The 13,089-nt window shown below is 43.2% G+C and overlaps 1 protein-coding gene across 5 annotated transcripts in view; it reads right to left on the bottom strand.

The window, feature by feature from the left end:
- Positions 1–13,089, bottom strand: part of Nsmce2 (NSE2 (MMS21) homolog, SMC5-SMC6 complex SUMO ligase) — a 237,645-nt gene that overhangs the window by 63,288 nt on the left and 161,268 nt on the right. For 2 of the 5 annotated variants that reach the window (XM_029548025.1, XM_029548026.1), the window contains one exon: positions 1,590–2,228. The exons of the other annotated variants lie outside the window; for them this stretch is intronic. In XM_029548025.1, coding sequence (XP_029403885.1) covers positions 2,167–2,228 — 62 coding nt within the window. In that variant the 3' untranslated portion in view covers positions 1,590–2,166. Of the gene's footprint in view, positions 1–1,589; positions 2,229–13,089 lie in introns of those variants that run through there. 5 annotated transcript variants of the gene reach the window in all.

The raw sequence follows: 13,089 nt of genomic DNA, 5'->3' as shown, positions 1-13,089 counted from the left end.
TCACTGTAGACCAGGCTGGCCTCGAACTCAGAAATCCGACTGCCTCTGCCTCCTAAGAGCTGAGATTAAAGGCGTGCGCCACCATGCCCGGCAACATATTCTTATTTTCCATATGAAATAAGAAAATCAGTACAGGTAACATTCCTTTTTTATTTCAATTTTGTAATAGAAAAGAACAAGCAAAATTTCCAATGCATTTTTGTTCCACAGAAGTACATTTGATTCTTTTGTTACAGGAACAAATGAATCCGCTTTTCCTCGGCCATCATCCCCTCCAGTGTGGGAATGTGAGGGCAAGGAGCTTGAAGCTTTCCGTAAAAACTGCTGCAAAGAAACTCAGAATCCAATGGAAAATAAGCTCTGCCACAGCCAAACCTGTCAGCTGGCTTCCTAACGTGGGTAAGTTCTCGATATACAACCCTCTCCACTCCAATACCTCCTCCTCACCATTCCTCACAGGACTTGTGGGAGCAGGGAGCCACCACATTCACTATGTCAGGTCACAGACAGAAGAGTGTTAAGCTAAGGGCGCACTGGATACAGCGGTCATGCACTAAGTTTCATTACAGCTCACTTGGAGGTTGATTGCGCCATGTCAGAGGGCTATGGAAAAAATGAACCCGGAGCCTGTGCACATCTATTTGCACGATCTTAGCAAACGGTCCAGTTCAACAAGCATTCACCGTCATTTATTTTTCTGTTACTTTCGGGTTAGTCACTTTAAAAATCAGAACCAAACCACAATTGCTACTAACCTATCAATGATTTCTATCTAGTTCCTCTATAACAGTCCTGAAGGCACATGGTCCATGGTTAGCCAGTTGTCCAGGATCTTTAGTAGCCACAATGTGCTTGCTTCACCCAGAGCAGTGTTTCAAAAAATGTCAAAAGAGAACTCACAAAGGCTTACACCAGTTTAAGGGTCTGAGATTGTCGTCTCCTGTTACACTGGGGTGTCAGAATTAAAGTCGTGCCAATCAGTCTAGTCATTCTTTGGAACCACTCCCCAGCTGAGCCACAGACCCACAGTAAGTTGAGGAGCAGATAAGGCAGAGGTAGAGACTAAGAAGGGAGGAACTAGCCACTCTTCCTTTCTCTCTTCTCCTTGGTCCCCTGCAGGCCCTCAGCAAACAGTGCCGCATGCAGTCAGGGATGCACAGCACACAGGAAGCTTTGCTCTGGTGAGGCTCTCTATGTGCCAGTGAGGCCCACTGGTCTCCTGTGAGGTTACCCGCCCTGGGGAGCTGATACTCTTTCTAGAGAAGCCTCTTCAGAGTTTGCTTTGTGGTCCTTTGTCTCCTCCACCAGCCCCTCCTCATTTTATACATAGCCAGGGCTGGTGAAACTCACACTTCCAGGCTGCACCCGGTGCTTTCCTTGAAACAACTGTGAGCAGACTAGGAGCTCCACAGAGACAGACGGTGTGGAAAACATCTGAGAACCAGACAGAGGTAAGGGCTAAAAAGGGCAGTGCTTTTAACTGGAGACAAAGGGCATGGAGGCAAACAAGTCTGAGAAGTGTTCTCCCCCCCCCCCCCCGCAGTCAGATATGATGTCATCACAGCAACAGGACAGTCACGAAAGCCCAACCTATTTTAAGTGGTTTCAGGTGACAGATTATTGGCCCACACTGAGATACAGAGTGGTGGAGAAAAGGTTTCCTGTGCTACAAACCACCTTTAATCTCAACCGATAAAACCAGAAGAGATACACATTTCCATTCTCAAGTGTTTACCCAGTGACACCATACTGTGGATTTAGTCAAAGTGCTGTCTGGATTATCCAGTAAATGTCACACAACAGCATTGTAGTAGCGCAGGTAAAGAACACTGCAGATGAATTCACACTCTCAGGTGAGTGTGTTATCTTCATCCCAAGTCATTTTACTTTATTTATTTATTTATTTTTTAAAGTATAACTTCATGAATAACATTTATCTGGTACAGAACTATGGTTTTGCTTCAGAATTACTGGTTAATTCAGTAATATGCAGTGGTTTCTATATGAAAGTATGAGATTTAAACTTCTGCCTAGGTTAGTAACATAAATACCACAACATTTATCCATCAGAGAAATGTAAGGCAAAACAATGAGACACCACTACACTGGCTACAGTAAGGACAGGCAGTAACAAGTGCTGGCAAGGACGTGGAACAATTGGAACCCTCATACACTGCTGGTGGAAATATAAAATGGCGCCCTCGCTGTAGGAAACAGCCTGGCAGTTCCTAAAAAGGATAAACACAGAGTTACCATATGACCCAGTAATTGTGCTCTGAGATAAACACCACAAGAGGTGAAAATGAAAACGCACATCCACTTGTACAGAAATGTTCACACAGCATTATTCATCACAGGCAAAAGAGAAAAACAAGCAGAATGACTGCCAGCTTGTGAGTCAATAATGTGGCATGTCCATACAATGGGTTAAAGGCATAAAGAGGAATGTGTGGACACATGCTTCTACATGGATGACACTGGAAAGCATCATGCCGAGTCAGGGAAGTCAGACACACCAGACCACACCAACACATTTGTATGCGATATCCAAATGGCAAGTCTACAGAGATACAAAGTCCACTTGTAGCGGCTAGCACTGGGGGGCCTGGAAGAAAATGGGAAGTGAATACCAACAGAGGGTTTCTTGTTGTGATTGTTGTCAAGATGGTCGTACAGCTTTGAGGACTCGTAAAACTCAGTGAACACTCTCAACAGGTGAGTTGTATGGTATGTGGTTCTATTAATAAAGCTGACGCAAAACTCACAGGTCATAAGTTAAGAGAAAAGATAACTATGTAATGTAGGGTCCCAGCATCGCTGTCTCCTGCCCGGCTCACCAGGTACAGACCTAAGGGTGGGCTCCGTGCCATGGCGGCCTGTCACGTTGAAGACGATCCCGTTTCTATCCCTCGCCATCTGTGAGCTGGATGAGTGTACTTTCCTCACTGTGTTCTTTAAAAGAATTCATGTGGCACTCTGCACAGGGCAGATGCCCAGTCATCTTTTAGTGAACTGTTAGATGTCCAGTTCAAATTCAACTAAACTGTAAAACTGACTGACTTGACAGTAACGCTGTCCTACATGGGGGTGGGGAGGAGCTACTCAGACCCAACTCGAGGCCTTGAAAATGTAGGCAGTTTTGTTTACAATAGGGTTCCTGATCTTAAACCTCCCAGTCTGAATCTTTCCATATAAACTTCCTGGATGGGGGTTTCCTGATATGGATTAATGGACTAGATCCCAGGGAATTTAAGGTGAAATAGCACTCTATTTTCCTACTATTTAAGTTAGAACCCCTACCCCCAACCCTTGTGATGTTTGTCTCTCTGGTGTCTTAATTTTTGCATTGCAGCTTGATGCTTAGGAGGTCACAGTTAGATTTAAGTTCATAATTAGATTCTGTCCCAGGCAGACAAAAGCTCTGGAACAGAGTCTCACTGTGACCTTAAATCGCTGTTCAAACTCTGGCAAGTTGTTTGATGGCTCGTTATTTGTAAAATAAGAGCAATACACAGGGGATGATATGAGTTCAAACAAACTTCTCATGGCACATGGAAGGCAGCTAAGTGCTCAGTGCTATAAGCTAGTGTAGAAGTAGAATGACATTCTATGGGAAGTCTTTGGGTCACTGAGGACACACCCACAGAGGACTGACTGCAGGACTTGGGTCTTTTCTGTTCCTCTCTCTCACTCCCTGGCCACAGGTTGGAGTTTGCTCTGCCACACACTCCTACCCCATGCCTTGCACCAGTCCCTAGGCAACAGGGCTCAACAGTCATTAGGGACTGGGACCTCCACACCGCAGACATACATACTTTCTCCTATAAGTGACTGTCTCAGGTTCTCATTACAGAAAGACACACACACGCACACACACACACACACACACACACACACACACACCCTTGCATGCACTCCATAGTGCCATACTATGGGGATATTCAACAAGTGTTCACCTGTCAATCTTGTGAACTAGTTTTGCTGTGACCCACCTGCGGAAGACTCGGTGCAGTGGGGTTGTGCAGAGATGGAATGCCTATCGGTCTCTGACCGGAGCTGAGCACTTTTTAGCCTCTATAAACTCTCATCCTCGTCTGGATTTCTCAGTGTGGAAAGAACTAGGGAGTCACAGGTGGTCTGTGGAAGCTATTACCACTACCTGTAGTACTAGAGAGGTAAGGTGACCTACTGAATTTCAACTATCATTTTTTTTTGACAAGTAACTTTGAAACAATTTTAATTATTTTCAATAAAATTCTTTTGAAGAAAAAAAGGACCCTTGGCTTTTTTTTTTAAAACAATATTTCCCTTTTCTAATAGCATCTCAAATCTCCATCCTAATACTATGGCAAACACTGAAAATACTAATGTTGTTTTCCTTCAGGGTCCTGACTATACATTTCTCCAACCTCCTTAGAGACAGGTGTTACCACACCTGTGTGACTCACTCCTGAAATCTATCGTGATGGGATAATGGATGCTTTCTGGTACAGAACTGGTCCAAGCTCACTCTTGTCCCTTGGACCAGCTTGGATGGAGGGGATTCAGGATGATGGAGTCATACATGGAAGGACTCCAGCTAACCTCATAGAACTGACATGCCCCTCATCTACACTGAACCTACAGTAATAAGCCCTGAGCTCTGGAGCTGTTTATACAGAAGCTTTAAATAAGCACCAACAGGGGTTGCTCTACCTAGTACAGCTAGGTGAAAGGCCCTGTTAACGACTATCAGATCTGGTTTACACGCAGAGGAGTTTTCTCAGCTGGTATTGGCAACCACTATATTGGCATGGCTCCCAAACCTCACATACCCTAGATTCTTTCAGCCTGGTCCTTTACCATCACTAGGATGACTGGAGACAATCCATCAGACTGGCAAAACACATTCTAGCATAGCTTTAGCAACTGCCTAATTATCCCACAGAGAAAATGTCTTTCAGTCTGTGTTATTTGTAAAATTTTAGTCCAAATCTCCTTATAGAGTTGACTGAATTAGTAACTCCAACCATACACTTAACTGCTTGTTAAGAATTTATTTATAATTATATCAAACTCTGGGCTGGGAGCATATCAATTTAAAATTGGAAAGTAAAAACTAAAAATTTCAGACAATATTAAAGTTGCCAACCAATACTAAGTGGCATGTATTTTACTTATTTTTATAAAAATCTTTTAGTAGCTAATATTTTCAGTGAACCAGTAAATGTTTAAATGCAGGCCACAGAGTTTATGTGTATGCTGAAATTATGAATAGATAAAATGTAAACAGAATCGTATGATTACCATTGCCATCCCCTCGGTTTTAATGCCTGTAGAAAGGTTTTGTTCTAATGTATGTCTGTCTCCCTCCCCACTTTAACTTCCTTTGTAAACTGCAATTTTGCTTTGGATTTATTCATTTATTTACTACCTATATGTATCACCAGGAAGGCAGAGCTAATATTTTCTTCTGCTAATTGAGTAGAAGCACAGAGAGTGTCGGTAGTTGGGCACTTCCCTATGTTCTTTATGTTCTCCAGAATGAAGCGTGAGCCTGGCATCAAGTTGAGTCACTAGCTGGCAGACCCTGGCATCAGGCTATAAACCATTTACCTGACGAATGTTACTAGAGTACTTTCCATGTTACTTCCTTGGAGTCTGGCTGTGAAAGGGTGGTCAGTCCAGCACATAACCACCCATCTCGCCTGTGAATCTGGGTGGATGCTATGGTATCACATTTCCATCACATGGCCCTGTCTCCTTGGCTACAGTTGCTGGGACCGCAGTGGGTTCCTGACTTATGCCACATGAACCAACTTCTCTTCTGAGAGGCTGAAATTAGAACTGAGACTCTAATTCAGGATGGATTCTTCAGCTGAACTGAAAGAGGACACAGAGCCTTCAGTGGTAAAAGGAAGCCATCTTTTGCCAGATGGCCAGAGAGGCTGGTTTAGAGAAGCATAAAGAGGCAATTCATGGGGAAAATGCAGGTAGTCTAGAAAGAGTGATGACATCTACTTCTAATGCTTGCTTTAGACCTTTCTCTCATGACAAACACCATATTTAAATTTGTAATTTCATTATTTTGCTAAAGCTACCCTATGTTAGCATCTTTTTACTTTAATAATAACTTGGAGATTAGTCTAATTGTTTTGAATATTAAGTCCTCTTTCCACATTTAAAAAAGATTTATTTATTTATATGAGTTCACTGCAGCTGCCTTCAGACACACACTAAAAGAGTGCATTGGATCCCATTACAGATGGTTGTAAGCCACCATGTGGTTGCTGAGAATTGAACTCAAGACCTCTGGAAGAGCAGAGCTCTTAATCGCTGAGCCATCTCTCTAGTCCCTTTTTCCATATTTTTATAACATAGGTCTATTAGCAGACAGTGCAACTTTTCTCAATGTCATGAAAACACTGCATATGTCAGTTTTCATATTCAGGGCTTCTGATTATGCTTCTAAGGTACTTGCCTAGAACTTAGTGACTTTTATAATACAGCCCCATTTCATTCAAAGGTAGAGCATCAAAACCCGACACTCTTTAAACTTCACAGATACAAAATACTAGCACCAGCTTTTGTGGCTAGTTTGCATTCGGGTAGAAACTAATTCTTCTTCTAAACATCAATGGCATATATGACTCATACACATGAAGGCTTTGATAATCCATGCTTTGACTGAGACACAGTAATTGGGCAGCTGGTCTGATTAACAACGGTTAACTGAAGCAGGTAGAATTTGAACTCAACTCAAATACAAGAATGGCTCTCAGGTTGAACTCAAGAAACTTAAACTGTATATTCAGGGGTTAGGTGGGTGGGAAGACATCTGCTCTACAGAGAGTTCAACAGTAGTACACCCACAAACATCTGGTGATTTCGATGTATACCCCCTTGTTATTCATTAATAGCTAGAAGGTAGAGCCAGGCTAGGCACTATGAACATAGGAGTACATGACTGATAGGTGCCATGCCAGGGGCATCTACTTGGATGGGAGGCACCTAAATCATCCTTCTGGTGGGACAGAGAGCTGAGTGTAAGAGAGTAAGCAGGAACAGACAAGAGTGAGAATGAAGGTAGAGAAGCGATCCAGGGATGGAACGGGCACCTGTCAATATCCAGTGCTTTCCAAACAACTGCACAAAAAAAAGGTACACTGAATAAGAACTTGTAGATTTTCCCCAAGGACCACACCACACCCCCTGTCTAATTTCCAATACATTTCATGCACTCTTGATTATTTTAGAAAGTCTCATCCTGTTCAACAAATATTTATTGGGGACATGGGAAGCTTTAGGTACTTCTATAGACAGGGAAGTATGAAGACTGAATTAAGACGAGAGAAGAGTATTTATCCTAAAGAAACACCAGCAGTAAAGCCTGAAGTCCTGATGGACAAAGAACTCACTCTAACAACAGATACCAGGGAAGTATTGCAGACACAAAGATAACTGCCAGAGAAAGAGCTCTCACTGTGTGAAAGGACATCTGAGACATAAGGACCTAAGGAGCAACAGGACTGAGCTGCGCTTACAGGCAGTGAGGACGAAGGCTGGACTCATGCTGATGGCGGGGTTTTGTGGAGTGGATGATGATCTACTAACTGATGTAGGGATTGCAGGAAGGAAAGGGGCCACATTGACATTGGAGTGCTCCTGAGATATCCCAACGGAGAAAGAAAGGGGCAGTAAGGGTAAGATCATAGGGAAAGATCCTCATTTGACAGCATGAGGATGGAATGGGAGCTGCAGCCACAGCAACTCCAGAAATGACCAGTCAGAGCCAGTACAGAAGGGTAAATGTGCAGGAAGACAATCCTGATCAACTGTACCTGCAGTGCAGGTGTAGGCGTTAAGAAGGAACCCAAGCAGAGATCACAAAGGGGGAGTGAGAACACTAAGCTATCAAATGAACCACTGCAGTGGGCACACCTTTGCTCTTGAAAACTGAGAAGGCTGAAGAAGAAATATATATTGAGCCCAGGAGTTTTATGTCAGTCTGGGCAACACAGTAAGACCCTACCTTAATACAACACTGACAACAAACTCAGAAACAGTGGAAACAGTTAAGAGATGGAGAGGCTTAGTCAAGACCTTGGGCTGACTGTAGGCACGGAGCACTTTCTCAGAGAGATTTCACTGCATGGTGGAGGCACTCAGGATACTGTGCTTACTCAAGAGTGAAACCTCCCTGAGCAGGAGGAGGAACAGCCTCAGCCACACACAGAAAGCCTCTGTTGCCCTTCCTTTCAGAAGGAGAGACTTGAGTGAATGTGTAGGCCGAGAGAAAAGGAAGCGAGTTGCTGACTCAGTGAGAGGGACTGTGAGGAATGGTCCCGGAGAAGAAGGCTTTCCTAGTTAGGGCATCTACTAAACGATGACCTCTCGCTGGGAGAGTCACACAAAGACATATGTCCTAAGACCGCTCACTCTGTGGAAGTCAGCAGCAACAGGTACACGGTAGTGTGCCATGGGATTCACAGCAAAACCAGAGACGCGAACTCTGTATGGCAGTAATCCCAAGGTTTCTGACATGACTGGTAAAATCCTACAGATGAAGGGCATGTGCGGTGGGGTTAGAGGAAGTGCACTCAACACCTGAAGTTCTGGGATAAATAACCACCAGACAGGCAAGTTTTTCTTAGGATACAAGGGAACGAGAACTGCATCTGAATCCCAGCTTTGCTGGAAATAGATTCTTGGCTTTGAGCAATGTCTTCTGCCAACTGCTCTAGGTCTCAGCTGCTTCACCTACCAAATGGAGGGAACTGACAATCCAGTGAGACTTAGTGAGGCGTGGGCTGTTCAGAGATGTCAAAGTATCTGAACACTCTGAAACAAACTAGGCAGATATTATAGACTCACACCCTACCTCCTCCCTCACTTCTCTCCTGCTATTACCAATCATTAGTGTGATCATTAACCTATTAGCATGACAAGGCTTGACTGGTAACTTCCTTTTGTTTTCTCAAAGTTTTGTAGCCCTGAGAAAAAGCTACAAAGTTACACATTCACAGTGGAAAATTAGTTTCCCAGGCACTGAACAGCAGGAAACACAAGCTGCAAGCAAGCGCTGTCCTTGGAGGAACTTGTGGGACAATGGGAAATGGGGACTGTGGGAAGAGACTCTGAGGAACTTTCCAAGGGTGAAGGACTCAAGTTGTACTTAAGACAAACCTGCCATACGTGTAACCTTGGACAACTCCAGATCACCATCCAACTTCAGGAGCTCATCTATGAATTGGGACTAGCTGGGACAATAACCTATACTCATAGGATGACAACGATTAAATACAAATTTGCATGCATATATGTACAAAGATATTACAAGTGCTCCATAAATGACAGCTATTAAAACATGTGTATGTTATCATACACTGTATGCAAGACAATGCTAAAAGCTTTAAAGGCTGAATAGTACTTGAAATAAAATGTGCATCATGTTACTTAGCCTTTAAAAGAAAGGAGACACTGTCTAACCTCTTCTTTGAATTCTCAGAATATGAAACCAATCTCAGTCAAGTAGGGATGCTTAGGAGCTACTGAGAGGGACATGGAAGGAAGGAGCCAAGTAGGGATGCTTAGGCTCTACTGAGAGGGGCATGGAAGGAAGGATAGATGCTGCCTCAGTCCTGAAAGCTCATGTGTTAGAAATACAACGCAATGTAACAGTAACAGTGTCAATAGACTGGATGTTCAACAATTTTCTAGACCAGGAGGGCCCTTTCCCCACGAATGGATTGACATTCTTGAGAGTAGACTGTTACAAAAGTGAGTTCAGCAGGCTGAGCGTATAGTGTAGTGGTAGAAAGTTTGCCTGACATTCATTAAGAACATGGATTTGATGTCCAGTAGCACCACCCCAGAAAACAAAAACAAAAACCAAGAACAACAAAACCAACCAACCAACCAACCAAACAAACAAAAATAATCCAATTGTTGGCTAACAGTTGCAACAGCAACACAAGAGCAAAGCAAGTGGTTCTCCTGAATCCTGCCTTTAGATGACACGATGTAATAATGGCCCTTGCCAGCTTCCAGCACCATGATACTAGGTTTCCCAGTAGCCACAATGGTGAGAAATAAATTGCTTTATTAATTACCCAGTCACAGAGTTCTGCTACAGAAACACAAAACAGACTAAGCTAGATGGTGAGAGCTGCTAACTGGCGTGCCTGGAATGTCAAATTGAAACGGCATCCTGGGAATACTGGTGTGTGAAGATGTCCTGAAAGGCCCACTGTGCCGGGTCACTAACACTTCGGTTTTGTTGAGACAAGGTCTCCTGCAGCCCGGGTTGGCCTCAGAGTCCTTCTGCAGCAGAGAACCTTGAGTCTTCTGTTTCCGCCTCCCAAGTCCTGGGAGTATAGGCGGTGCACTGCCATGTCTGTTCTATGTCGTGCTGGGGACCTTACACATGCATGCAAGCACTCTATCAAGTGAGCTACACTGTCAGCCTGACATCATTCATTCCTACCCCCGCCCCCCATCCTGGTATACTAGCTCTCTGCACCCAGAAAGTGGCAATGGACTAGCTGCGTTTTGAGTTTGCTAATAAAGATTACTCAAGGCAAACATCTGTTGCTTTCCAGAACAAACCATATCTACTCTAGATTCAGGTCATTTGAGTGACGTTCTTTCTCATCCTAGTTCACTTGATACTTGAGTGCTGCTCTGGAAGTTCGTTTGTCTTACGTTCTAATTATATTTAGAACTCTTTTCACACTGCATCATTCAAACAGATGCCTGGACAGCTGTTGTGATTTTTTTCCTAGAGTTTCACTAAGATGTAGATTTCAGTAAGGTTTTTAAAAATAAACGACACAGGTGTTATCTATGAGTCAATTGGCACATTAGCTATAAAAATAATGATGTTAGGGAAATGGGATTTTCAGTGTTTTGACCAATCTATTTTCATTTGGTTGTATCCCCCACCCATCCCCAAATAAAAATCAACTGCTCCTGGGACTAGATATCACAGTCTTGGTTATTGCTCTAATATTATCATGGAATGGAATGATTCAACAAGGCCCTTTCCAGAGACTGAAATCCCACCAACACTGATGGGGCGCTGTGCAGACACTATGCAAATTCTTTCATGCTCTATAATGTTTCTTTCAGGAGGTTTAAAGACACTGAAGGCAAATTGCATAACATGTCTCGAATGTCAGAAGCGACAGAGACAGCTGAAATTCCTGAACACACACGAATGACTTCTCATGGGGTCTGAACAGTGCTGGGCAAAGATGGAAAGGCTCTACCCCACGTCTTCACTTTTGAAACGAGGCTTTATACCAAACAATACTTTGCATTTGTGAAACCTTTATGTGCATTCACATGTAATTACATTTTACCTTTGGGTTTTCTTACCCATATTGATCTTTACAGAGATCCTCCAAGCAGAATTGAGTGGGCACAATTACTAACAGGCACAGCGATGGTTGGCCTCAGGCCTTTTGTAATTAAAAACAGTAGCAGCGGCAGTAGTTAATAATTGCAATGCATTTGCCATGTGTGAGGTCCTGAATATTTGATGTAATCACTGAAATGCTATGATGCAGATATTATTACCAAGGGTGGAATATCACATACCATGAAACTGTTTCATATACAAATTATTAAAATATTGCATAAAATTATCTTTAGCCCACATGTATAGGCTATATATTGAAAACAATGTTAATAAATTTTAAGTTGAAACCTGGGTCCTGTCCCTAATTTATCATATTATATACATGCAAAAATGGTGGTATCTGAAAAATCCTCCAACACCGTGTGTCTGAGTCCTTTGGATAAGGACTATTTAACCTGTATGATTTTTACTCAGAGAAGCAGAAAGCAAGACCACAGAGAGGCCAAGGAATATGGTGGCGATACCACTGCTGTCACAAAGCATACCAAGGTTTAAGTCAGCACAGGCTTTCTGCTTGCTCTTTCAACAGTTCTGCTAGACTGACCTCCTATAATAGCACAGCTGTGCTCATCCAAATCTCTCCATTTCCATCCGTGACTCAGGCAAAAAATCTTGCAAGAAGCCAGGGCTACCCAAGAGGCTCCACACTGCTACACTCATGGGTGCGACACAGGTCCGTGATGCTGTGGTGTCCTGCCCCTGCACAGTGGCAGATACTTTGAAGACACGGGCTAGTTAGTACTCTTACTGCGTAAGCTCTGGGTGTCACACAGCTGGTGTACTGAAATTGTCTCTGGAAACGATCAAGTCTTCATCAGCATAGAGTATTGACTTTCTTTGGGTTATATCTCTCTTAAAATTAAAACACAAAATCAACAATTTGAAAAGCTAAATACTGACTCTTAAATCGGAGCGATTAGCATACCATATAAGACCTGCCGATTATTTATAACTGTAATTTGTAAACAGGGCTTTGTTTAGTGCTTTGAAAAATGTAATCATTAGTGAATATTTAAAAAGCAAAATACCAAGTTTCATTTTCTCTAGAAAAACTATCACTGAGAGCAGTAGCTGGGGCAGGACATCCGATCCTCAGCACAGTGCCTACAAAGGCAGCAGACTGTTCGTGCACTCTGCAGTGTCCTGCACCCTGTAGTGCAGAGTGTGCTAAGTCCCTCAGAGGATGACCTGGAAGTGCACCAGAGTCCATGGAGACTCCTGCTCTCCCCTCAGTACACCCTGCCAGTCTTGCTGTGAATGCAGTGAGTGATAGTCACTCATTTTTAGTGACTGTGATGGCTAATCGTCACTGTAAACTTCACTTGATTTAGAATCACCATGGAAACACGCCTTTGAGTGTATCTATGAGGGCATTTCCAGAAAGGTCCAACTTAGAAGGGAAGACTTATCCCTGAATGTGGACAACTCCACTGTAAGTCCTGTTCATGGCTCTAGGATGAATGACCCATCCTGCTATGCTGCCCACTCTGCACCGTGAGGGAAACTCGCTAACTAGATCATACCCACAGACTTTAAGGAAGAAAGCAGGTTGCCGGTCAAAAGTTCTGAGTCCTTTAAAGCCATTTAATTTGTTTATGATTGTCACAAAGATTGTAGGCAGGGAGAAAAGCTGAGACTGCATTTGCTGACCCATTCTGGAGATACCAGCAAGTTTCTTCCTGGAAAAT

This window comes from Mus pahari, chromosome 17 (genome assembly GCF_900095145.1).
Source record: "Mus pahari chromosome 17, PAHARI_EIJ_v1.1, whole genome shotgun sequence".
Classification (NCBI taxonomy): domain Eukaryota; kingdom Metazoa; phylum Chordata; class Mammalia; order Rodentia; family Muridae; genus Mus; species Mus pahari.
This window is presented reverse-complemented; position numbering and strand designations above follow the sequence as displayed.